The sequence below is a fragment of the Bubalus kerabau genome, chromosome 11 (assembly GCF_029407905.1).
Source record: "Bubalus kerabau isolate K-KA32 ecotype Philippines breed swamp buffalo chromosome 11, PCC_UOA_SB_1v2, whole genome shotgun sequence".
Classification (NCBI taxonomy): domain Eukaryota; kingdom Metazoa; phylum Chordata; class Mammalia; order Artiodactyla; family Bovidae; genus Bubalus; species Bubalus kerabau.
The window spans coordinates 76,611,483-76,639,056 of NC_073634.1; the positions used below are offsets into that span (position 1 = coordinate 76,611,483).

At 37.9% G+C, this 27,574-nt stretch overlaps 1 protein-coding gene across 14 annotated transcripts in view; it reads left to right on the forward strand.

Moving 5' to 3' along the window:
- DTNB (dystrobrevin beta) overlaps nucleotides 1–27,574 on the forward strand; it is a 243,928-nt gene that overhangs the window by 45,764 nt on the left and 170,590 nt on the right. For all 14 annotated transcript variants that reach the window (XM_055540744.1, XM_055540746.1, XM_055540748.1 and 11 more), the window contains 3 exons: nucleotides 681–761; nucleotides 4,155–4,368; nucleotides 27,080–27,165. In XM_055540744.1, coding sequence (XP_055396719.1) covers nucleotides 681–761; nucleotides 4,155–4,368; nucleotides 27,080–27,165 — 381 coding nt within the window. The remainder of the gene's footprint in view (nucleotides 1–680; nucleotides 762–4,154; nucleotides 4,369–27,079; nucleotides 27,166–27,574) is intronic.

Sequence of the window (27,574 nt, forward strand, 5' to 3'; positions counted from 1 at the left end):
TTATCACCCATCTTCAGAAATCAGGCAGTGTTCCTCTGCCACACTGTCTTTGTAGAGGCAGTCACCATGACTTCACATGCAGGTGGAGGGAAATAATCTTTAGCTCTTGCTGGGGAGGGGCAGTGTACTAGAAGCACATAAAACAGTGGTCTGGAAATACTGGCATGGCCCTTTCTCAAAAAACCCAGTCTGCCTCAGACATGGAAGGGGACCTTAGAGATCAGCTGGTCCAGTTCCCTGATTTTTCAGATGAGGCCAGTGAGGCCAAGAAGAAGGGATGTAACACGGCCACAGTCATGGTCCATGGTTGGTGGTCAGACTGGGTCTGGAATTGAGCTTTCCTGACTCTAGGCTGAGGTCTTTCCTACTCTACCACTGATTTTCACTTTGCAGAATATGTAATTCATTCACTCAAATCATGAGTGGTCCTGCCCTCAGAGTTTTCCTAGACTAGCAGACAGACTGATGTAGGCAAAACTGCTGGCATCGTGCTTGGCATGGAGTGGGCACACAGAAGCGTTTCTTAACCCTTCTTCTCCACCTTGTGTTTTAGCCAAAGAAGGCCTAGTTGACATGTTATGTAGAGCCTGTGCCAACACAATAGAATAGAGTCACTTCCCCAGTGTGTGGAAATTAAATGGTAAATCTAATTGAAGGTTTTTTTATTTGCCCTTTTTCAGGTGCTCAGAATTTTGATGTCATACGACTATCAACTTACAGAACAGCTTGCAAATTACGATTTGTACAAAAACGATGCAACCGTAAGTCATTTCTACTCATTTCTATGATAGAGCTCTTGATAGTATAAAGGATTTTACTGTCTTCTAGTTGTATTGTAATGTTAATTAAGTTATTTTTTGTCATAAGTGTTTATCAGAATGTAAGCTTCATAATGGAAAGAACTTCTTGATTTATTCTGGGTGTCCCTCAAAATATTTAAGAAACTCAGTACGGTAACTAGCTTTGAGATTACTTAATTCTTTAAATAGGAGAATTGATTTCTCCTTGTCACTGTTTTTAGTGAAAAGTTTTATATAAAATTAATACAATTTATCAGTTTCTGGAGGGAAAGAAAAGCTAATATTTTGATAAAGGTATAATAAAAATGAACTTTCTTGATTAAACTTATAAATCAGCCTTTTCTATAAGCAGTTGCTTCCACAGTTGCTACTTATGAAATAAATATATGTATGTGTATATGTATATACACAGGCATATAAAATCCTTCTTAATTTGTGTACAGAGAACTAATTTAGAATTATTGTACTTTTCTCATATATGTGTTTGTGTGTGTATTAAGGAAAAACTGTTTTGTGTAATCTAAAGATCATTAGCCTTAGAGTGGGAAAATCTGTTTTAGTCTAGGTTTTGTTTGCCATTTATTATAAGTCACTTTGTATCTAAATACTTCTTCACTGCTTTAAGTCCTACTCAGAAATTCTAGCTTAAAATTCTCTTTGAAGAGTTTACCATGCCATCCTAGATTAAAGTCATGTTTCTTCTCTGGATTTCCCAGAGCATTGTTTTTCAAATTATGGGTTGTGACCTGTTGATGGTTCCTGAAACCGTTTTGGTGGACTGTAGTCAGAATTTAAAGCATGTAATGGAGAGAAAGAAGAAGGGCAAAAAGCTAGAATATAACTTATATAGTAAGGCATTTTGTGGAACATGTTTTTTATATATCTAGAAGTGTGTGTGTATGTGTGTTTTGATTAAAATACATTTTTGTGGGTTGTCAAAAAGTTTGAAAACCACTGTCCTAGGGCAACTACCAGTTTTATAATTCTTCCTATAATTCTTGGAACACACTAGTCTGTGTGTGGGCTGAGCCAGGCTAATGTCATTAGTAATATAAACAAAAGATGCATGGTTTTAGAAGTTCTATGTTGTCACATATGATTCTTCAATCCACCTGAAATTTTTTTGTGGGTGGAGAGTATAAGTCGGAATCAAATTTTTTCCATATGTATGTTCAGTTGACCTTACACTGTTTATTGAAGAGACCATCCGGTTTCCCCATTACTAAAAAAATCTTTCTCTCATATTCATTAGGAGAAATGTACCAGAATGTTGATAGCTGTGTCCATATATGAGAGGATCTGCTTTTGGACTCTTGTGTTCTATTGGTCTATTTGTCTATCCTTGTACCAATAATCATTGTTATAGCTTTATAGCATGTTCTGAATATCAGGTAGAACAAGTCTCCCTACTTTGTTCTATAGAGACATACTCCTTTTTACATTTATTTTCACACAAATTTTAGAATCTGTTAATTTATACTAAAAACATAATTTTAATTATAAAATTAAAAATTTAATTTACATATGGTAAAATTCATCCTTTTAATATATAGCACTTGGGATTTTCTTGGGATTGCACTGAATCTGTAGATCAAGTTGGGGAGAATTGCTGTATTTCCAGTGTTGAGATTTTATTCTATAAACATGGTATATCCCTCCATTTATTTAGATTTTCATTTTTTGCTAGTTATAGATATTTTGGTAGAGATGCTACACATCCTTTATTGGACTTATTCCTAAATTCTTGATGATGTGTAATACTATTATATGTTTTTAAAATTTCATTACCTGTAACTGGTATGTGGAAATGCAGTGACTTGCATATCTTGATTTGTATCTAGCAGTCATTCTAGACTCACATATTAATTTTAGTGATAAATGTATAGAGTCTTTATGATTTTTAATGTATATAATTTTGTCATTTGAATGAGTTACATTTCTTTATTTCCAATGTTTGTACTGATAATTACTGCATATTTATATGGTTTAGGATCTGAAATACAATAGGAAGGATGATAGTGGGCGTTTTTATCTCATTCTCAGTATTAGAGAAACGGCTTTCAACATTTTACTATTAAGTAATATGTTTGCTGCAGTTTTTTGTAGATCTCCTTAATCAGATTAAGGAAGTTCCTAGTAGTATGGTTCTTCATTTCTAAAGATAAGGTTTATTTTAAAAGTTTTCTTTTGATAATGATATCTGACTTAATTTTGTTTTAACCAGAGGACAATGTTTATATGACTTTAATCCTTTAACATTTATTGAAATTAGCTTTATGACTCAGGGTAAGGTCAATATTTTTTTAAGGTCAATTTTTATGCATATTCCTTTTGTTCTCAAAAATAAAGCATATTTTCTGATCATTGGGGCAGGACTTCATATGGTGTCAATTATGCCTACTTTATTGGTTGTAAACTTTGTCTATGACTGTACTTATCTTTTTATATGTTTATTCTGTCACTTGCTAAGAGGAGTATGTTACTATCTCCCACAAAGCTTGTGACGTTGTCTTTTTGAGGTTCTGTTACATTTTGCATTGTGTATTTTTGAAGCAGCAAAGGGGAGGCAAAAAAGAAGTGAGTAGGACTAAGTGCTTATATACTGAGTTGAACAAAGAGTAGCAGTTGTGGAAAAATAAAATATCGAGAGACTAAAGACAAGAGTTGTTTTAGTGAAGTCGGTACAGATTTCTCTGACCCTCAATTCACTGCCTCTGGTGATGAGGATGTTTCTTTCCTCCTGAAATAGGGAGGGCATTGTTCACATGGGACTTTTTATTTCTGCTTTGGGGAAGAAAGGGGGAGGTCAGAGTGTCCTTTTTGGCATCTGCTGTTTTTCAAGTGTCTTTAGCTCAAACTAATCCATAGGTCAAAGTGACATATTTTGGGGTGACATATTCTGCCATTCTCACTGTTCTTTTTTAAAAATTATTTATTTATTTATGGCGGTGTTGGGTCCTCATTGCTGCGTGGGCTTTCTCTAGTTGCAGAGAGTAGGGGCTACTCCCTCGTTGCAGTGCAAGGGCTTCTCCTTGCGGTGGCTTCTCTTGGTGCAGAGCATGGGCCCTCGGGCGCGTGGGCTTCAGTAACTGTAGCATGTGGGTTCAGTAGTTGGGACTCCTGAGCTCTGGAGTACCCGCTCAGTAGTTGTGGTGCACTGGTTTAGTTGCTCCACAGCATGTGGGATCCTCCAGGACCAAGGATCCCACCCGTGTCTCCCACATTGGCACTGAGCCACCAGGGAAGCCCTACCCTTCACTATTCCATTAAATATAAATAAATGTGAAGTTCTTACAGCTTTCTGATAAATTAAAACTGTTGAGCTGTTGACAGCTTCTCTTCTTTGTGTCCTAGTCCATCTTGTTGATATCTGGAACATGATTGAAGCCTTCCGAGACAATGGCCTTAATACACTGGACCACAGCACTGAGATCAGTGTCTCCCGCCTCGAGACCGTCATCTCATCCCTCTACTACCAGCTGAACAAGCGCCTTCCTTCCACTCACCAAATCAGTGTGGAGCAGTCCATCAGCCTCCTTCTCAACTTCATGATTGCTGCATATGACAGGCTAGTACCTTCCCTGCTTACTCCATCTTAAGAATATTTCTCTCCTAATCATCCTTCTTTCACACTGCCTTGCCAGGGCTTGTCAACTCAGAGTCACAGTTAATAGGGAAATGAATTAGTATAAGTCCCTTCTAAAGACTGGTTCAGTGCCAGAATGACTTACTGTCCTGCGGCATGTCACATAGTAACCTCTGTAACATTAGGGAGAGTCAGAACACTTGAGACACACTGTTTGGTAAAAGCATAGATGCCTTAATATTGATGTTCTGTATCCAGTGAAATATAGCCAAGTTGTACATTTGATTAGGAGGCTTTCTATCTGACATCTAGGCTAACTTTTCTTTATGATGAAATAACAATTGCCCTTGGCCTATAGTATCTTGCTTTCTCTTTATTTATGTTTAGGATTCTATTTTAATTTTTTTCCATGTAGAACATTGTGTCTAAACCTTCAAACAATAGAAGAAAACTAAAGATACTCCAAAGTAAAACAGAAATGAGTTGTTTTATTGGTATTTATGGAGAATGAAGTTTATATGATAAAGAATAAAAAGGAATCATAAATGATGGAAGCACTGAGGTTATTTTCTGGGAACTAAGGATTTAGTTGCTGATTCCTGCTATACTGTCAGCTATCTGGTTTGGATGGGTTCATTCTCTTTCCTTCATTTTTCTCTCTGTAGAAAAGCAAGTTCAGGTATTTGTAGAATGCTGTTAGTTACACTTTATAATATTGAAGGTTCTGTGAATTAATGGTAAAGCCATTCAGATGGCAAGGCCAGGTCACACAGAGGCAGTCACTAAATTCACAACATTTTTAAAGATGTTATCACATTAGATATTCCATCCATTTAATAACAGTTTTTTAAAAAGAAATTTGAATTCTTAAAATATGAGTCCCAGAATTCTAGTGTCATTTTCTTAAAGCAGTTTAGATGAATGAATTCAGTAGCTTAGTTTTATACTGTCCAAGGAATGCTTCTTCTGATTCAAAAACCTTAGTAAAAACTGTTGTTCTGTGGTGAGTAAACAGTACCTTATCATGATACTGACTTGCTGAGTGCGTCAGTTCAGGGCCATGCAACACAATGTAAGAAACAGTATTTTTAAAGTCAGAAATAAAAACCATCAGTCAGTCTGTCAGTTCAGTTGTTCAGTCGTGTCTGACTCTTTGTGACCCCATGAACCGTAGCACGCCAGGCCTTCCTGTCCATCACCAAATCCCGGAGTCCACCCAAACCCATGTCCATTGAGTTGGTGATGCCATCCAGCCATCTCATCCTCTGTCGTCCCCTTCTCCTCCTGCCCTCAATCTTTCCCAGGATCAGGGTCTTTTCAAATGAGTCAGCTCTTCCATCAGGTAGCCAAAGTATTGGAATAAAAATCATCTGACAACTTAAAAATGACAAAGCGGAGATTATAAACTTTGATTCTATAATTATATCAGATAAGTTAACTACTATGACTAAAGATTAGAGGAGAAGGGAGAATGAAGATATAGCAGAGGGAGAATGGGAAGACCAAAGGGAAGGGCAGAAGGCACAGAGGCGTCCTAGGACATGGTAGGGGAAAGCTGGACACGCACAGCAAGAGACAAAGGAAAGCAACGGACAGGAATCAGATGAAGACACATCAGTAGAGGGCACGCTGAAGAGAGCTAGGAAAGATGAAAGGAATGAATGAGTTACGAAGAGTGAGGAATAATAGTACGACAGTGCTGACTTTGGTAATTCTCATGTCTGATGCATGGGCCTGGGCATCAGAGTAAATCATCAAAGCTTGACTAATCTTGAAATCTTTATATGATATGAGCTTACTGAGTTAGCACTCTGGAAACTTGAAATTGGCTTTCTTGTACCAAAACAAAAATAAAAAATCTGGTTGTCAAAATTTTATTTTTGAAAATCAGGACATTTTGTTGTTGTGAGTGAAAGTCACTCAGTTGTGTCCGACTCTTTGTGACCCCATGGACTGTACAGTGCATGGAATTCTCCAGACCAGAATACTGGAGTGGGTAGCCTTCCCCTTCCCCAGGGGATCTTCCCAACCCAGGGATCAAACCCAGGTCTCCCACATTGCAGGTGAATTCTTTACCAGCTGAGCCACAAGGGAAGCCCAAAATACTGGAGTGGGTACGCTATCCCTTGTCCAGTGGATCTTCCCAACCCAGGAATCGAACCGGGGTCTCCTGCAATGCAGGTGGATTCTTTACCAACTGAGCTATTAGGGAATCCCATTTTATTGTTAAATAGTTCAAAAAGGAGTAGTCTCTTTATATAATGGCCACTGTGTTACTTAGGCTGGAGAGTTCCTTTGATGTAGAATTCATGTTATTTTAATTGATCTTTTCAGGCTTTTTTGTTGCATAAGTTCTCAGTGTTAAAATTTGCATGTACCAATTACTTAGTTATTAAATTCCCTCACCTCCAAACTCATAGTGAAAGTTTGGTCAGGTTATTTCTGATTATTATAATAGATTGTGAGACCTTGAAACAACCATACAGAGCAAACAGGATCTAAAATTTTCTCCCTTAAGTGTATACTTTCTTAGGAATTAATTTTTTTGAAACTTAGAATTTAAAATACTTCACATTTGACAATTATAAACATTGTAGAATGCAAAGAATAACATTATAAACTTCTGTGTGTAGGACTTTAAGCTGTGAGGAGCTAGCCAGAATATTCTGTGAGCCTCAGTTGTTCCTCTCTCAGGCCCTTGGTACCACAGTTATGGTACTGTAGTTACATGGCCTGGTCCAAAGCTACAGAGGGTGGTGCTTTAACCAACTTTTTTTTTTCTTTGTAACAAGGATATCCAAATTCCCAGCATGAGGGATAGGAAGCCTTCCTTACTCTTCTTCAGTTGAGCCGATTTAGAGTTTGTGATTTATTAACCTTCCTTCTGTTTCCAGCCCCTGTAGTAGTTCCATGTCTTCAGCTGTAAGCAGTAGGAAGCTTACTCACATGGGCTTTTCTGGTAACCGGCGCACAGGCTCACATGGCAGAGGAGCCAGAGGCAGGCCAGCCCGGGATTGTGGTTGCCCCAGGGCCCTGGCTGCATTTCTTTATAGTGGTCTTGGCTTTGCCTACCTCTTCTATCACATTTATCCTTCTGCTTCAGAAAATGCCTGCTAGCAGCTACTAAATGTTTCCGGTCAAGCCTAGGTAGGCAGAGAGAGCCAGTTTTCTTTCAACACCAAGCAGAAGTACCGGAGTCTCCCTCCAGAAATGTGCATTTGGGCCATGTTTGTGTAAGTGTTAGGTGTTTTGTTTTGTTTTGTTGTTTTTAGCTGGAACAAAGCATTTATGCCTTTAGGACCGAGGGCAGTTAAATTCTCACCCTCAGCCCATGTTGCCTCATCGTGGGGACAGTTGCACTGGATATAAAGGTGCTGACTACAGTGTGCATTACTCAGTTCCTTGCAGTGCATTGGAAGCTTATTGTTCCCCTTCTTTTTAAGTAGTCCTGCTCTCCATCCAGTCCTTAACCTGAAACTGAGAGTCATTATAACTCTTCCTTCTCCGTCAGCCCCAGTGTTCAGTCAGTTACCAAGTTCTTTCATTTCTGCCTCTCGAATAGCCTTCAGGTCTATCAACTCCAGTAATGCTGAAGAAGCTGAAGTTGAACGGTTTTATGAAGACCTACAAGACCTTTTAGAACTAACACCCAAAAAAGATGTCCTTTTCATTATAGGGCACTGGAATGCAAAAGTAGGAAGTCAGGAAACACCTGGAGTAACAGGCAAATTTGGCTTTGGAGTACAGAATGAAGCAGGGCAAAGGCTAATAGAGTTTTGCCAAGAGAACGCACTGGTCATAGCAAACACCCTCTTCCAACGACACAAGAGAAGACTCTACACATGGACATCACCAGATGGCCAACACTGAAATCAGATTGATTGTATTCTTTGCAGCCAAAGATGGAGAAGCTCTATACAGTCAGTAAAAACAAGACTGGGAGCTGACTGTGGCTCAGATCATGAACTCCTTATTGCCAAATTCAGACCTAAATTGAAGAAAGTAGGGAAAACCACTAGACTATTCAGGTATGACATAAATCAAATCCCTTATGACTATACAGTGGAAGTGAGAAATAGATTTAAGGGCCTAGATCTGATACACAGAGTGCCTGATGAACTATGGACGGAGGTTCGCGACACTATATAGGAGACAGGAATCAAGACCATCCCCAAGAAAAAGAAATGCAAAAAAGCAAAATGGCTGTCTGAGGAGGCCTTACAAATAGCTATGAAAAGAAGAGAAATGAAAAGCAAAGAAGAAGAGGAAAGATATACCCATTTGAATGCAGAGTTCTAAAGAATAGCAAGGAGAGATAAGAAAGCCTTCCTCAGCGATCAATGCAAAGAAATAGAGGAAAACAACAGAATGGGAAAGACTAGAGATCTCTTCAAGAAAATTAGAGATACCAAGGGAACATTTCATGGAAAGATGGGCTCAATAAAGGACAGAAATGGTATGGACCTAGCAGAAGCAGAAGATATTAAGAAGAGGTGGCAAGAATACACAGAAGAACTGTACAAAACAGATCTTCACGACCCAGATAATCACAATGGTGTGATCACTCACACTAACTTAGAGCCAGACATCCTGGAATGCGAACTCAAGTGGGCCTTAGGAAGCATCACTACAAACAAAGCTAGTGGAGGTGATGGTATTTCAAATCCTAAGAGATGATGCTGTGAAAATGCTGCACTCAATATGCCAGCAAATTTGGAAAACTCAGCAGTGGCCACAGGACTGGAAAAGGTCAGTTTTCATTCCAATCCCAAAGAATGGCAATGCCAAAGAATGCTCCAACTACTGCACAGTTGTACTCATTTCACATGTTAGTAGAGCAATGCTCAAAATTCTCCAAGTCAGGCTTCAGCAATATGTGAACCATGAACTTCCAGATGTTCAAGCTGGTTTTAGAAAAGGCAGAGGAACCAGAGATCAAATTGCCAACATTCGCTGGATCATCAAAAAAGCAAGAGACTTCCAGAAAAACATCTATTTCTGCTTAATTGACTATGCCAAAGCCTTTGACTGTGTGGATCATAATGAACTGTGGAAATTTCTGAAAGAGATGGGAATACAGACCACCTGACTTGCCTCTTGAGAAACCTGTATGCAGGTCAGGAAGCAACAGTTAGAACTGGACATGGAACAACAGACTGGTTCCAAATAGGGAAAGGAGTACATCAAGGGTGTATATTGTCACCGTGCTTATTTAACTTATATGCAGAGTACATCATGAGAAACACTGGGCTGGATGAAGCACAGGCTGGAATCAAGATTGCCGGGAGAAATATCGTTAACCTCAGATATGCAGATGACACCACCCTTATGGCAGAAAGTGAAGAAGAACTGAAGAGCCTCTTGATGAGGGTGAGAGAGGAGAGTGAAAAAGTTGGCTTAAAGCTCCACATTCAGAAAACGAAGATCATGGCATCTGGTCCCATCACTTCATGGGAAATAGATGGGGAAGCAGTGGAAACAGTGTCAGACTTTTATTTTTTTGGCTCCAAAATCACTGCAGATGGTGATTGCAGCCATGAAATTAAAAGATGCTTACTCCTTGGAGGAAAGTTATGATCAACCTAGACAGCATATTAAAAAGCAGCTATGTTACTTTGTCCACAAAGGTCCATCTAGTCAAGGCTGTGGTTTTTCCAGTAGTCATATACAGATGTGAGAGTTGAACTATAAAGAAAGCTGAGCGCCGAAGAATTGATGGTTTTGAACTGTGGTGTTGGAGAAGACTCTTGAGAGTCCCTAGGACTACAAGGAGATCCAACCAGTCCATGCTAAAGGAGATCAGTCCTGGGTGTTCATTGGAAGGACTGATGTTGAAGCTGAAACTTCAGTATTTTAGCCACCTGATGTGAAGAGCTGACTCACTTGAAAAGTCCGTGATGCTGGGAAAGATTGAGGGAAGGAGGAGAAGGGGACGACAGAGGATGAGATGGCTGGATGGCATCACTGACTAAATGGACATGGGTTTGGGTGGACTCCAGGAGTTGGTGATGGATAGGGAGGCACGGCGTGATGCCGGTTCATGGGGTTGCAAAGAGTCATGTCTGACTGAGTGACTGAACTGAACTGAACTCCCCGTCCCCATTACTACATCCCAGACCTCTGGCATCATCTTTTGCCTGGACCACTGCTATAGCTCCTGGTTTTTTTCCCCCGTATACTCTTTTTGCCCTCATCATTGAAATAACAAACACCCACCAATCCACTATCTAACCTAAGCACTTAAACATGAACATTGACAATTATTTACGTTTATCTCTTCTAACCCATCCCACTGACCTATGCTTAACTGAGGTGAACCCTGTCCTAATTTTGTGTTATCATTTCCTTGTTTCTTAAAAAAACATTGTTTTCACATGTATGGACATAAAGTATTATCTAAGTTGAAATATTTTTACAATTATAAAAAGAGTGCCATGCTGATGTACTATTATATTATTTATTTTTCATCCACTAACACATTTTAAAGATTCATTCATGTTGTGTTTATCTATAGTTCAGTTATTTTAACTGGCATAAAACGTTCTGTTGTATTTCTACACTACCGTGATGTTTTCTAGATATTTGCTCTAGGAAACAACACTGCTTGGAATATTCTTATACATGTTTCATGGTACATTGTCCAAATGTTTACTTGGTTCTAAACTGAGGCATAGTATTGCTGAGCTGTTGGATATTTGAAAGTTCAGCTTTAAATGGAATTGATATTTATTTATTTTAAATATTTATTTATTCATTTATTTGGGCACACTGGGTCTTAGTTGTAGCATGTAAACCCTTAGTTGTGGCATGTGGGATCTAGTTTCCTGACCAGGGATCGAACCCCGTCCCCCTGCATTGGGAGCTTGGAGTCTCAGCCACTGGACCATCAGGGAACTGATTTTTGGGAAGTATCATATGATTCTTCCAAACTGTACTAGTAAATAGGAGATCCCTTTGATTCACATTTTGTAAGCCTTAGAATGCTCAGACTTCATAGTTTGTTAGTTTTGTTGTTTTTCACCCTCTCCTACATTTTCAAGCTTCTATCAGAAATTGTTTTCTTTCTGCCTGAAGAATACCCTTTGGTATTTCCTTTCTGCAAGTCAGATTGTGGCACATTGTCTTAATTTTTGTTTCAAATTTCCACGTTCATACTTGAAGAATATTTTCATCTGGTATACGAGTTTTGGTTGACATTTTTTTCTTTCAACATTTTAAGAATATTGTTCTAATATTTTTGTAGCTTCTGTTATTTCTGATGAGAAATTGACAGTGAATGTAATTTTAGTTGCTTTGATGGTAATCTGTCAATTTCCTTTGCAACTCTTAAGATTTTTTTTTTCCTTTTCTTTTTTCTTTTGGTCTTCAGCAATATTACCGTGATGCCAAATGCATCATTCTTACATTCCTTGAATACAATAAGCAGAATTTTTTGGTAAGATCTGGGCTTTTAATCCAATATCTAGATTCCCTATGGTTCTTTTTATACTGTTTGCTGTTTCTGGTATTCATTCTTGTTATCTTATTTCCTTTTTGCCTTATTATTTTATATTATGTGAGAAACATATTCCAAAATTTTTAAATTTTTATTATATATCAGAGATTATATTTTAAAACATTTTGCAGAAATACTTTGAGGCCTAGGAGAATGTTTTCCTACAGAGAGGGTTTCTGTTTGCTTTTCCAGGTGCCTGGAGACCTCAGCAGTGCGGAGGCACCTGAGTTCAGTTTCCAGCCCTGTGTGAGCCCTGTGTCACTTCTGCACGCTAGTGGTCCAGGCACAGCCTTTGGCTTTCAACCCAGAGTAATGGGAGGAGGAGCAGGCAGTTTCGTCAGGATTCAGTGTTCACGTGTCTCTTCCAGCTCCTTAATACTTTCAGAGTTACTACTCTGTGATTCAGCCTTTCTGAGCTCTCCTCTGAGATCAGAAAATTGCTTGCATGGAAAAAGTGGTTTCAGCCATTGCCCTCAGCTCTCTGGTCATCCAGCTCCTTTACATTAGTTGACTTAGTTATTAGTCCTCATTTGCATTCAGAAAGATTAAAAGTTTTTTTTCCCCATCTTTTCTACTTTTACTCAGAGGAAGAGGTGATCAGAATAAACTGATCTGTCATTGCCAAATATTTCCTCCGTTTTTATTTATTTTTTTGGAATATTGTCATATTTACTTCTTCTGTCTCCTATTGTTTCTCATCTAAGCTTCAATTCTTTGACTTTCTCTGCCTCCTTTTGGAAGAGTTTTATCAGTCTGCACTTCTCCTCATTAATTTGTTCTTTGTTTAGAGCTGTTTTACTGTTTGTCCCATTTATTATGTTATTTTTCAGTTAACTGTATTTTTCAAACCTAGTATGTCTGATTCATTCTTTATGTGATTTGTAGTTCTTATTTCATTATTATTAGTTTCAGGTATACAACGTAATGATTCAATATTTGTATATTGTAAAATGATCACCACAATAGGTCTGTGCTATGCTATGCTAAGTCACTTCAGAGAGTTAACATCTGTCACCATACATAGTTACAAAAATTTTTTTCTGCTGATGAAAACTTTTAAGATCTCTCTTAGAAATTTTCAGATATCCAATACAATGTTTTAAACTGTGGTTACCATGCTGTATGTTACATCCCCATGACTTATTTATTTTGTAACTGAAAGTTTGTACCTTTGACCCCCTGTCCCATTTTGCCCACCCTCCACCCCTTGCTTCTGGCAACCACCAGCCCATTCTCTGAATCGCTGAACTGGAAATTTCTTTTTTTTTAATCAACAGATTACACAGAAAAGTGAGATCATATGATATTTGTCTTTACCCATCTGACTTATTTCACTTAGCATACTGCCCTCAACGTCCATCCATATTGCAAATGCAAGATTACCTTTTTTTATGACTAATATTTCATTGTGTATGTATGTATGTGTATATGTATATCTTTGTATATATATTTATATACATACATATACACCGTATTTTCTTTATTCTATTCATATACTGATGGACTCCTAGATTGCTTCCATGTCTTGGCTGTTGTAAATAATGGTTCAGTGAACAGATAGGTGCATATATCTTTTTGAGTTAGTGTTTTCATTTTCTTCCAATAAACTCCCAGAAGTAGAATTTCTGGATCATGTGGTAGTTCTATGTCTAAATTTTTGAGGAACTTCCATACTGTTTTCCATAGTGGCTGTACCTGTTTACATTCCCACCAGCAGCGTACAAGAGTTTCATTTTCTCTACATCCTCATCAACACTTCTTATTTACTATTTTTGATAATAGCCATTCCAACAGATGAGAGATGATATCCCATTATGGTTTTTATTTGCATTTCCCTGAAAATATATTTTCATATGTCTCTTTAACATATTTATTAGGTTTATTTTAAAATTCCCAGTCCATTTGCTCTAATACTTATACTTTTGAAACTGATGTAAGTTGTCTTGTTGATTTTTTTTTTTAAGATAGTTGTACCCTTGAATCCAAGGAATCGTCTTGGGTTGGATATTTGCAGTAGATGTGGGCAAGTTGTGGACATGTAGGCTGGAGTGTCCACATGCATATATGGTTTTTCAAAGTATGGGGTGTGCTGGAGGTGGCAGGAAAAGGGGGCCAGATTCTCCCAGTGTGGGAGCATCAAGTGTCTGAATCCCAGATGGTGAATTTGACTTTCCAGGTCATTTTGAAGGTATATTAGTCATTGTACAGAGATATAGTGTATTTTAATGAGTAATCTATTGGCTTGATTGATAGTTTTAGTATTTAGATATATGTTTAGGGGCCTCTTTTTGTAATCATGCTGCTTTAGGGGGAGGCCTGGTACCAGCTATTGATTGAACCATAATGGTTTCTTTTCTTTTTTTTTAAAGATTTTTTTGATATGGACCATTTTTAAAGTCTTTATATTGAATTTGTTACAATATTGCTTCTATTTTATGTTTTGGGTGTTTTCTTTTTTTTTTGACCATGAGGCATGTGGGATCTTAGCTTACTGACCAGCAATCAAACTGACAGCCCCTGCAGTGGAAGGCGAAGTCTTAACCACTAGACTGCCAGGGAAGTTCAGAGTCATTGTGATTTCTGATAGATTATTTTCTAGAAGACTTACCTCATTTTGAATTGATGGTCTAAACTTTTATAGTTTAAACCTGATAGGAGATTCTTCTTGGATAATTATTGTATTCTATGTTTTCCTCTGTAAGAAGGAAAAATGTTTTATAATGACTTCCTAAGAAATTCCTTTACACTTTACCTGACTATTGAACCTTATCTTCCCTACTATTTTTTTTTAATCAAGATTTGTTTTGTAAATGAGTCGGTGACCTTCACCAAAACGAGATATAGTGAAATTCCACCTTTAATGGAACAAACCTGCTAAAAAAATCATACATCTAATGAAACTAGGCTTGGATAAAATCTTCAAAGCATATCTACTAAACATATCAGTGAAAGGCCCAGGGTTATTGTTTACCATCTAACATAACTATAGAAAATACTCTTTCAAATTTGAGCAATCTGAAGATTCCTTTAGGCTAAAGACTTTGATACATCTAATTTATGATGTATTTTATAGGAAAAACATTTCTGTGTAGTTTGGAAATATGGCTGAAAACCATTTTAAAATCTTGTTTTAGCAGTTTAATTTGGATACATTGAAAGTTTCCAAAGTTCCCTTTTAATACTGGATGCAAGAAAATGAAGCAATATAAAATAAAAAAAAGCAAAACTGAACTAGTTCACTTTAAATAAAAACAAATGTATTCCTTAAGTTCTGAACGTGCCTAGCATGTTTATGGAATGGACATTGCTGAAAAAGGATATTATTAGGTTATGGTCTTCCCCATTAGTGATTTTTAAACAAAGGTACAATTTCCTGGGAGACACAAACATTTCATTTATTTATGTACAGTATTTACTGATACCTCTGCCTGTTTTTTGATGGATTCAGGATGACAGGGAAAAGCCAAGTAAAAATAGGAGAGAATTAGTGCTTGGATGGGAAGCTTTTGATGCCCTCGATAGTAGCCTATTTAGCTCCTAGAAGAGCTAAGATTAGTTAATTCTTCTAATTCTTAGAATATCTGACCATAGCTTTTTCAGGAAATTTCCAGGGGATGGTGAAGAACGAGCTGGGCTTTTGAATGTTTTATAAAGGTGAAATCCTAAGGGGAAACCTGTTGCAAAATGGAGAACAGTCGCTTTGGTGGCAGAGTGGAGTGGAGCCTGGGTGTCCACACAGCACGCCCTGCCCTGTAGGATACTGCTGTGGATAATGTGCATTGTGTGATGTGATGGGAAGTGTGACCCCCGAAGCCAGCTCACTGAGCCCTAGTCTAAGTGCTTGGTGACAGAATTACTTTGAAGTTCATTTGTTTCTCTACCCATCACTTCCTTGCTCTTTAAATTTTAAAGCTTTTGTTGTCTCCCAAGAGAACACAAGTATTTGTGCAAATTTTCAGACAGTACTCTGATTTCAGGATATGCAGACCTGCAAAAGGCTTGACCGTTAGCTAAAAAAAAATTTCACATAAAAAAATTGTGAGGGGAGAGGTTGTTATTTTGGTCTTTATTTTATTTTTTCCTTTTCATCTTTTTTTTTTTTTTTTTTAAAGAAAAGGCAAGAGGAATACTTTTTCCGAGGGTTGCTTTTTCCTTGCCTTGTTTTTCCCCTGAAAGTAAGGAGAGCAGAAATAACAGAGGAACTTCTCTAGTCCATTCAAAACTCACCTCTAAAGTAATCTGATGAAGACACTATTTTCATCATGTAACTTCCCACCTTGGAAACACTCAAAGATTCATCTGGTTTTTCAATGAAGTTTGTACTCCTCAGATCTGATACCATATGTGTATGTGCTTAGCCATTCAGTCATATCCGACTCTTTGCGCCCCATGAACTATAGCCTACCAGGTTCCTCTGTCCATGGCACTTTCCAAGCAAGAATTCTGGCATGGGTTGCCATTTCTTTCTTCAGGGGATCTTCCTGACCCAGGGATCGAACCCGCATCTCTTGTGTCTCCTGCATTGGCAGGCAGATTCTTTACCACTAGTGCCCTACACTATCAGTCCTTAATTCGGTACTCTCACCAAGCTCTAATTAAGCTACTTGAGGCACTGTTCAGTTTTCTGATATGGCATTCTTATTTCTTCTCTCTATGCATTTTGGTTGGTCTTCTGCCCACCACCCCCTCCCCACCCCTGGTTTTTCCCACCCTATAGTCTTCCCTGTTATCAGCAATTCCATTTTCATCCCTATGAGGACTTGTCGTGCTTGTCTAGATCATTATTTTGAGTTTCAATTGTATAATGCTCTCAACTGCTTTATAATTATACAAATACAATTGAAAGTCCTTGAGAGCAGAGATTCTACCTTTTATTTCTGCAATGCTGGATTCTTAATAAATATTTGTAGGATTGAAATGAAAATTAACAGGCATTCTGATTGTGATAAATTTGAATAATACTCTGTGTTGATTTTACTTGATTAAGCTCTTTGACATTTGCAAATAGATTCTTGATTTGCCGTTGATTATTGCATAATACATTCACAGTGAAGTTTTGTAAATGAAGATTAATTGGAAAAATATGAGTTTTTGAAAATCCAGGAGAAATGCTCTTATTACTCTTAGTTAGCTACGTGTGATAATTGGACTGGTAATTGTGTTTCTGAAGTAGAAGTCTATTTTTATGCAAGAATACTAATTTATGGTTGGCAGCATTTACAGTTGTTTGCCAAAGATGTAAAAACAGCTTGTTTTCTTAAGTAAAAAGTGCTCCCTATAGTCCTGTTTTTGAAAGTATTAATTTGAATAACAAACTCTTATTAGATAGTGCAAAGCTATCGACAACCATTCAATTTGGGTTAGTTTAAGTATCCAAAAATTTGAGACTTTACTAAACTGAAATGAGCAAATTCCCATGCAAAAGGCACACAGGTGAGGAGTGCAGAGACTTCTCAGGGTACCTGCATGTTAAAACATAAGTGTTTATTCAGTGACTCACTGTCTGCTTAGCTTGGCGCAGAGCTCATCGAGGTGTTGTCTCAGTGTCGGATAAGAACTCTTTTTAGAAGTCACGTGCATGGTTTATTGTCAGCCTGTAAAAATGATTGGTCTGTGGAGCTGAATCATCTAGGGAAGTCTGAGAACGAGAGTCATCATGTTCCTTATTGGTGGGGGCTGTTCCCCAGAGGGATTCTGTGTGGGTGGGGTTAGAATAACACGTTTCCTCTCTCCTGTCATCCTCAACATCCTCCTGTATATTACCTGTTCCACCTTTCATTTTAGCATCTTTCTATAGGGGTTCATATTCAGTATTAATTGTGTTATACCTTAAGTATTGACCTATTAATCAACTTTCCAGCTAGGCCAGATTTTAAACGAGTCACATTTTTTGGGTGATGAAACCAGGTTAAAAATCTTTCCAGATCTTGTCTGAAGAGAACTGATCCTAGTATGAACTTGGACTTGACTTTGGAAGTACTGAAAACGTGGATGTTGGTGAGGTTATATGCTAAGGGCAGGGGACTGTTCAGTTTTAAATGTAACTTGACTGGGGTTTATGGATTAAATTCAGATGTCTGGTGGGAAGAATCAAGAATGAGATTTTTCCAAGAAGAAGGAATCAGTCAGATAAAGGACAGAGTCGTAAGGGATCAGGCTGCTAAGTGAGTGCGACTTCTCTCCACTGCCTCTAATTGCAGAGGAAAAATGCAGAGCTCTAACCAAATATTGCACAAGTAAAAGCGACACCTTCCCTTTGCTGGGTTTGGGGGCAGTTACAGGAAGTTGTTAGGCTTAAAGTAGGCCAAGAGATTTCAATGCCAAGAAAAGCATTCAGAGCAAAGGAGTAAATGCTAAGGTTTGGCCACAAAGCAAATAGTTGAGAGGAGGGAGCTAACTTTTTTTTCTTTTTGAGATAAGTAAAAATAACGTGATTTGAGGAAGAATTGTGAGACTACCCCTGCATTTATTTTATTGGATAACTATTTCTTCATGCTTTTATGCTTAGATTTTTATATGTCTCTTTAATAAGTATCTATAAAGTATATTTAAATATATCATTTATTAACTTGCTTACAGTAATACTTCCTTTTGAAGAGTGAATAAATCTTTTGGTAGTTCAAACTGTGAACCTAAAGTTTTAAGTGATGGTAAGCATTATAAGTGGGGGAGATTCATAATTTGACCCCACCCCTACCATTCCCAGGATACACAGTTACATGCTTATAAACAGGTTCTTAAACATAAAGGCTGTGAAAAGAAGAGACGCGAAAAGCAAAGGAGAACAGGAAAGATATACGCATTCGAATGCAGAGTTCTAAAGAATACAGCCTGCTTGATCTGAGGCCAGCTGTTGAGACCAGTAATAACCAATGAGTGGAAAAGAATACAGGTCAGTTGAGAAGTATAGCTGCTATTCTGTATTTGAATACAAGACTTTCTGAATCCAGGACTATTATTGCAACAGAGTTGAGTTAAAGAATATTTGAATAAGGGATGCAAATTATTGTGAAAATAAATGTTTCTAAAGCATTTTGAAGATTAGGAAAAAGTGCTGTTTAAGTTCTGTTACAATAATTTTTAGAAGTAAAAATGTCATAGACCCACTAAAACCTGTTTTATGGCATTTACCGATGAGTACTTTCTTCACTAAGAGTTGATTTTGACCCGGGTCTCTTGTCAGTATGCTGGGCTCTGCCACACTCTCCTGTCTGTCTGCATAGATGGCATTATTTTCGTTTTTGTGGCAAGGAATAGATATTATTTTGTTACTTTGAAGGAAGAACATGAGATTTGGAGCCAGAAAAAGTTATACATAAACAATATGATTAATTCTCTTTCATCTTTCATTATGTCCTTTGATTTATCATTGCCTGTGAAATACAAGCTAAAGTCTTTGTATTGCATCACAAGCTCTGTATTGGTAGTTCTTAGCTTTCAGTTCAGTTCAATTGTTCAGTCATGTCCAACTCTTTGTGAAACCATGGACTACAGCACACTAGGCCTCCCTGTCCATCAACAACTCCTGGAGCTTGCTCAAGTCATGCCCATCAGGTCAGTGATGTCATCCAACCATCTCATCCTCTGTCATCCCCTTCTCCTCCTGCCTTCAATCATTCCCAGCATCAGGGTCTTTTCAAATGAGGCAGCTCTTCGCATCAGATGGCCAAAGTATTGGAGTTTCAGCTTCAGCATCAGTCCCTCCAATGAACATCCAGGACTGATTTCCTTTAGGATGGACTGGTTGGATCTCCTCACAGTCCAAGAGACTCTGAAGAGTCTTCTCCAACACCACAGTTCAAAATCATCAATTCTTTGGTGCTCAGCTTTCTTTATAGTCCAACTCGCACATCCATACATGACCACTGGAAAAAACCATAGCTTTGACTAGATGGACCTTTGTTGGGAATGTAATGTCTCTGCTTTTTAATATGCTGTCTAGGTCAGTCATAACTTTCCTTCCGGGGAGCAAGCATCTTTAAATTTCATGGCTGCAGTCACCATCTGCAGTGATTTTGGAGCCCCCAAAATAAAGTCTCTCACTGTTTCCATTGTTTCCCCATCTATTTGCCATGAAGTGATGGGACCAAATGCCATGATCTTAGTTTTCTGAATGTTGAGTTTTAGTCAAATTTTTCACTCTCCTGTTTCACTTTCATCAAAAGGCTCTTTAGTTCTTTTTCACTTTCTGCTGTAAGTGTGGTGTTATCTGCATATCTGAGGTCATTGATATTTCTCCTGGCAATCTTGATTCCACAGTTCGTGCTTCATCCAGTCCAACATTTATCATGGTGTACTCTGCATATAAGTTAAATAAGCACAGTGACAATATACAGCCATGACGTACTCCTTCCCAATTTGGAACCAGTCTGTTGTTCCATGTCCAGTTCTAACAGTTGCTTCCTGACACACAAATATACATTCTCAGGAGGCAGGTCAGGTAGTTGAGAATTCCCATCTCTTTAAGAATTGTCCACAGTGGTTGTGATCCATACAGTCAAAGGCTTTGGCATAGTCAATAAAGCAGAAGTAGATGTTTTTCTGCAACTCTCTTGCTTTTTCGATGATCCAGTGGATGTTGGCATTTTCATCTCTGGTCTCTGCCTTTTCTAAATCCAGCTTAAACATCTGGAAGTTCATGGTTCACATACTGTTGAAGCCTGGCTTGGGGAATTTTTTTTTTTTAATATTTTATTTATTATTTATTTATTTATTTTGACTGAACTGGGTCTTAGTTGTGGCATGTGGGATCTAGTTCCCTGACCAGGAATCGAACCCCAGGTCCTTTGCATTGGGAGCTCAGAGTCTTGGCCACTGGACCACTGGGGAAGTCCCTGGCTTGGGAAATTTTGAGCATTACTTTGCTAGTGTATGAGGTACGTACAACTGTGTGGTAGTTTGAGCATTCTTTGGCATTGCCTTTCTTTGGGATTGGAATGAAAACTGACCTTTTCCAGTCCTGTGGCCGCTGCTGAGTTTTCCAAATTTGTTGACATATTGAGTTCAACACTTTCACAGCATCATCTTTTAGGATTTGAAATAGCTCAACTGGAATTCCATCACCTCTACTAGCTTTGTTCGTAGTGATGCTTCCTAAGGCCCACTTGAGTTTGCATTCCAGAATGTCTGGCTGTAGGTGAGTGATCACACCATTGTGATTATCTGGGTTATGAAGCTCTTTTTTGTACAGTTCTTCTGTGTATTTTTGCCACCTCTTCTTAATATCTTCTGCTTCTGTTAGGTCCATACTGGTTGGATGCATATTAAAAAACATGAGAACCTTTTGAAAGTACCACCAAGAACAGGGTGGGTGTTAGGCATCTGAATAGTATCTTTATTCTCATGCCTTATTGGCATTTGTATAGGTTTAGATAAACTGTGGAAAGTTCTGAAAGAGATGGGAATACCAGACCACCTGACCTGCCTCTTGAGAAACCTATATGCAGGTCAGGAAGCAACATTTAGAACTGGACATGGAGCAACAGACTGGTTCCAAATAGGAAAAGGAGTACGTCAAGGCTGTATATTGTCACCCTGCTTATTTAACTTATACGCAGAGTACATCATGAGAAATGCTGGGCTGGAAGAAGCACAAGCTGGAATCAAGATTGCTGGGAGAAATATCAATAACCTCAGATATGCAGATGACACCACCCTTATGGCAGAAAGTGAAGAGGAACTCAAAAGCCTCTTGATGAAAGTGAAAGTGGAGAGTGAAAAAGTTGGCTTAAAGCTCAACATTCAGAAAATGAGGATCATGGCACCTGGTCCCATCACTTCATGGGAAATAGATGGGGAAACAGTGGAAAGAGTGTCAGACTTTATTTTTTTGGGCTCCAAAATCACTACAAATGGTGACTGCAGCCATGAAATTAAAAGACGCTTACTCCTTGGAAGGAAAGTTATGACCAACCTAGACAGCATATTGAAAAGCAGAGACATTACTTTGCCAACAAAGGTTCGTCTAGTCAAGGCTATGGTTTTTCCAGTGGTCATGTATGGATGTGAGAGTTGGACTGTGAAGAAAGCTGAGTGCTGAAGAATTGATGCTTTTGAAGTGTGGTGATGGAGAAGGCTCTTGAGAGTCCCTTGGACTGCAAGGCGATCCAACCAGTCCATTCTGAAGGAGATCAGCCCTGGGTGTTCTTTTGAAGAAATGATGCTAAAGCTGAAACTCCAGTACTTTGGCTACCTCATGCGAAGAGTTGACTCATTGGAAAAGACTCTGATGCTGGGAGGGGTTGGGGGCAGGAGGAGAAGGGGACGACAGGGGATGAGGTGACTGGATGGCATCACTGACTCGATGGACGTGAGTCTCAGTGAACTCCGGGAGTTGGTGATGGACAGGGAGGCCTGGCGTGCTGCGATTCATGGAGTTGCACAGTCGGACATGACTGAGTGACTAAACTGAACTGACTGAGAAAGCTAAGGAAATATGAAGAATTAGCCTGTTGATTTTTAAAAAAATATCCCTATACTGAATTTGGGATTACATTGAATCACGATAGTATTCTGATCCATTTATGGAGAATTAACATTTTAAAATAAGCAGTGAGTCTTTTATTTCATGAATGTGGTGTAACTGTTTACATTTTCTTTTTTTCTTTCATCAGTATTTTATAGTTTTCAGCATACAAATCTTGAACATGTATTTTTTAAACATTATCTGCATTTTCATATTTTCTTGCTATTTTATTTCCAGTTATCTTTTGCTAATTAATAGAAATTTGAATTTTCTATGTTGGCCTTGTATACTGCAATCTTGCTAAAGTCCTTTATTATTTTGGTATGTTCTATACATTTTTTTGGCGGGTTCTTTGGGATTTTTTACACAGAACGTCATATTGTCTGGAGAAGATGCAGTTGTATTTTTGAACTTTCAATCTCTGTGCATTCTTGCTTTATTTCAGCACCTGGGTTCTCTAATGTGGTATTGCATTCTAACAGTGAAAGCAGTCATCCTTGACTTGTCCTTGATCTGAGGGAAAAAACACTTAATCTTTCATCATTAAGTATGATGTTACTAGCAGTGTTTATTTTTTGAAAATGCCCACTGAGGAAGTGCTTTTTTCCCCCTGGTTTTCTGAGAGTATTTATCAGGAATGGATGTTGAATATTATTATCTGTACCTATTTGGATGATCATAGGGCTTTTCTCTTTACAGTGATTGATTTTCACATGTCAAACTCGTGTTACATCACTGGGATAAGGCCCCCTGGATTGTGATTTTTAATTCATTTTTATTTATTGCTGAATTAAATTTGCTCACATTTTGTTGAAAGTTTTGTACCTGTGGTCACAAGAGATACTGACTTGCTATTTTCTTTTGTCATGATGTATTTAAGCGTTTTTGTTATCAGAAGAATGCTGGCCTCATAAAAGAATTGGGATGTCTTCCGTCCTTTTTTACTCTCTGGAAGAGAGTAGAAATGCAATTATTTCTTCTTTAAATGTTTAGAATTTGCCAGCTCTCTGAATAAAGAGCTTTATTTTTTAGAAGGCTTAAAAATACAGATTCGATTTCTATAATGGATATGGGTCTATTCAGGCCACTTATTTATTCTTGAGTAAGCTTTAATAGTTTGCGTTTTTCAAGGAGTAGCTTGTATTGTCCAGTTCATCCAAGTTGTTGAATTTATGGACATAAAGTTTTTGTAATATTTCCTTATTATTTCTTTAATAGCTAGAGAGTCTCTACTAATACCCCTTCTTTCATTTTTGATATTGGTAATGTGTGTGTTCTCTCTTTTTTTCTTAGTCAGTCTGGCTAGAGGTTTATCAGTGTTACTGGTTTATTCAGAGAACCAGCTTTTGGTTTCATTGATTTTCTTTATTGGTTTTCAGTTTTGAATTTCACTGATTTTTGCTCTTACTCAGTATTTTTTTCCTTTTGCTTGTTTTGGGTTTAATTTGCTGTTCTTTTCCTAGTGTCATTTGTTGGAAGCTTAGTTTATTGGCTTAAGAACCTCCTCTTCTAGAACAAACATGTATTATTTATAAAGTGAAAAGTGCCCACTCTTTCATTGCTTTCCTTTGGCTGCTTGCTTTTGACCCTAGAAGCAACTGTAATTTTTCAGTATCCTTTCAGACAATTTATATGTATACAGGTAGATGAGAATATTGTTTCTATTCTCTCCTTTTTAACATAATTGCTAGATTTTGTTCTAGCAATTATTTTGTTCAAAGCCTTGCTTTGCTTTTTCACTTAGTAATCTATCTTGGATATAATTCTCTATCTTTCATATGTTTTTTCATTCTTTTATAGCCTAATAGCCAGTCTTCTATTAATAGACATTTGAAGATGGGACCAGAACCTTGGGGTTTTTACTATTTTTTACATTTTGTTATGGAAATTCTCATTATGGAAAATTTTATGCATTGCAGGTTAAACGTTTTAAATGTTTTTTAGCCTGTATATTTCCTTTTCATCTTTCTCTCCCTTAAACCGTTAGTTTTGTCCAATAATGGTAACCTTCACTTTCCCAGGATTCATTTTTTAAAAGGTTTTATTCAGAAATTGAAAACACCTATGGAAAAATAGCTAAAACAAAGTACAGTTTAATGAATTGGTCTAAAGCAAATATCCATATAAACACTCGAGAGGCCAAGAAATAGGATGTTGTCAGCACCCTGGAAGAACCCCTTGTTTCTCCTTTCTGTGTTACAATTCCTCTCTCTCCCCAGAGGTAATCAGAATCCTGATTTCTGTGGAAATCTCTTCAGAGATTCATTTTTACTTTCCCTTATGGAATTTCCTGGGTATTCTTACATCATGCAATCTGTGTCTGCAAAAAATGTTTTGAGCACATTTACCTTAAAAATGTCATCAGCTGTGCAGCAAAGCTTGACTTTTCTGTGGGGAAGCGCTTGCTTTCCATCCTTGTTCTGCGGGCGATCAGGCTTGCTTACTCTTGCTTTGAGCTTCTGGAATGTTTTGTTTGAGTCATCTTTCTGAGCCCCTTCAGGATGGAGGCTATATTCATCGGAGTTCTTAGTTGTAACCAGTAGGAATTATCTCTGGCTAATTCATTAAAAGAATATGGGTGAGCCCTCAGCTTTCTAAGGTTGGGAAAGTAGGCTTGAAGACCACACTGCCACGAACAGAGCTCAAAATCATACCACATAAGTGGTCTCAGGAAGCACCTCTGCCACCAAGCTGGGCATGGATATTGCTGCTTGTGCTCCAGACACCACTGATGATGGACTGTGGGTGCCAATATGACAGCCCCTCTCTGCTCTCAGACGCTGCATGTGACTGCTCCTGTCGCCATCCTCGCTGGGTGGATTCTTGGGCGTTCTTTCTCCTATTTGACGTCTGGAGCAGATGCGTCTTATTAGTGGAGCTTGTGTTATGTGCCCCTGTCTTAGTTTCAAATAAAGATGGGAAAACACATATTTTTGTTTTTTTCTTTCTTTCTTCGTACTTTGGTAGTGGGAAGTATGCATGTTGCATAAGGTAGGGTGTACGTTGATGTAGACTCAGCATTTGGATGGTCAGGGACCAAAAAGAGATGTCTACTCTAGAAGTTCTGTATCAGAAATCTATCACTTTTAAGCCAGTTTATGTTCTTTCTAGCCACTTACGTTGCTTGTATAATGCAATGAATGTTTGACATGGGAATGTTCCTTATTTCCAGATGATAATATTGCCAACTACAGTATAAGGCATGGACCACAATCTGTATTCTATTTAAAAAACCCGTCTGCCTACAATGTTGGAGACCCAGGTTCGATCCCTGGGTCGGGAATATCCCCTGGAGAAGGAAACGGCAACCCACTCCAGAATTCTTGCCTGGAAAATCCCATGGATGGAGGAGCCTGGTAGGCTACGGTCCATGGGGTCGCAAAGAGTCAGACACGACTGAGCGACTTCACTTTCATTCTAATTTTAGCTGGTTTTAGAGAATTCCTGTTTTATCTTATTAGATGCAATAGTTAAAATCAGACTGTAACAAGCATTTGTGTCCTGGCAGTATTTTCACTGAGAATTTTCTGGCTTATCAACCCTTTACCTTTTTTCCAGGTATGATCTTATTGTATACAAAAAGTTTTGGAAAATAGGAGACACTATATTAGAATTGGTAAATATGATAGGCGGACATATGATTTTCAAAACCAAGATGATACAGTTCTCATTAATGCAAAGGTATTTTACTCTAAGTTACTATGACATTTTGTAAGCACAAGCTTCATAAAATTAACACAAAAATGGGACTTCCCTGGTGGCCCAGTGGCTAAGATTACATCCCCCAGGGCAGGAAGCATAGGTTTGATCCCTGGTTGCAGAACTAAAATCCCACATGTTTTATGGTGTGGCCAAAAAAGAAGATGATGCTGCTGTTCTTCAGTAAACTTTTAAAAAAAATGAATGCAAAAGCCCATTATATTTGTCATTTTATATATATGACTTAAAAATCCAGCTAGTGAAGTTTTCATCTTCCCTGAAACCAGGGTGTAATTGAATGGTTGAAGCAGTGGCCGCAGGGGTTGGGGCCTTGCTGATATTGTCCTGGTTGCGCACGTGGTGTACAACCTTACTTAGAGTAGATCACTCACGTTCTACATTTCATCTTTCTAGTTCCTGCAGAAGAGTTCATGTCACTCTCCCTTCTCCTTCACTTTTCTCACATTGGTGATAGGAGAAGATGAGACACAAACGTCTCAGATGAGCTTTTTAGAATAAACACGTGGTAACATAAAGGCTGTTCCAGAAAAACAAATAGAGATAAATGTACTGTATAAAATCTTTATAGCAATATGCATCCTGTTTCCTTAGTACAGAGAAATAAATTGTTGTTATAATATCCTGATGGGAGAACACATTGTTGAATCACTGTTCAAACCAGGTGGGGCCTCAGGTTTGAATACTCGAACACTTCAGCTGTGGATTTAATAGATTAAGGTGGCGGGATAGATTCAGGTTCCGTCCATTTGGCTTTTGCCTACAAATCCAATAGAAGTTGTTTTACAGGGTGTTTCTGAACTCATTTCTAAATAAACTAGTTTGAACAATTTTCACATAGCATATGTGAAGCCTTAATTCTATAAAGGAAAAACAAGAATACAAGGTTTCTAAATGTGGTAATATTGTAACATAAGTGCAGGAATCAATTTACTGGTTGCTTGATATTTAGTGATACATTTGATTGCTTTTGTGATTCCAGATAGCAATTATTTCTAATATAATTTATTTTGCAGTGAGGGCCGAGGCAAGTTGACGGTATTTTCAGTTAAAGCTATGTTAGCAACCATGTGTGGTGGAAAAATGCTGGACAAATTGAGATGTAAGTATTTTTATATTATTTGAAAGATTGTATTTTCAAATTAGGACTTTTAAACACTTTTAAATGAATGTTTTTAGAATTTTGGATGATTATCTATTGAACGTTTTTGTTTTTTCTTACTACCATATCACTTTCTTTGCAGCTACTGGCTCAGAATATTCAAATTATGCCACCTACTGGTCAGGTGAAAAAGTTGGTTGAATTGATTTGTTAGTTTTTTGTTTTTTTTTTTAGTTTAAAGCAAGAAAACTGAAAAGGTTCAGAATAGTAATGTTCACATTTAAAAAATTCTTTTTGAAGCTGGATGCTTTAAAAATGTTTTCTATGTTATTAAAAATTATGCTTGAAGTTAATTATGTTGGTCACTTTTAGTTAGAAAGTAAATTTCATTACTTTTACCAGGTTTGGT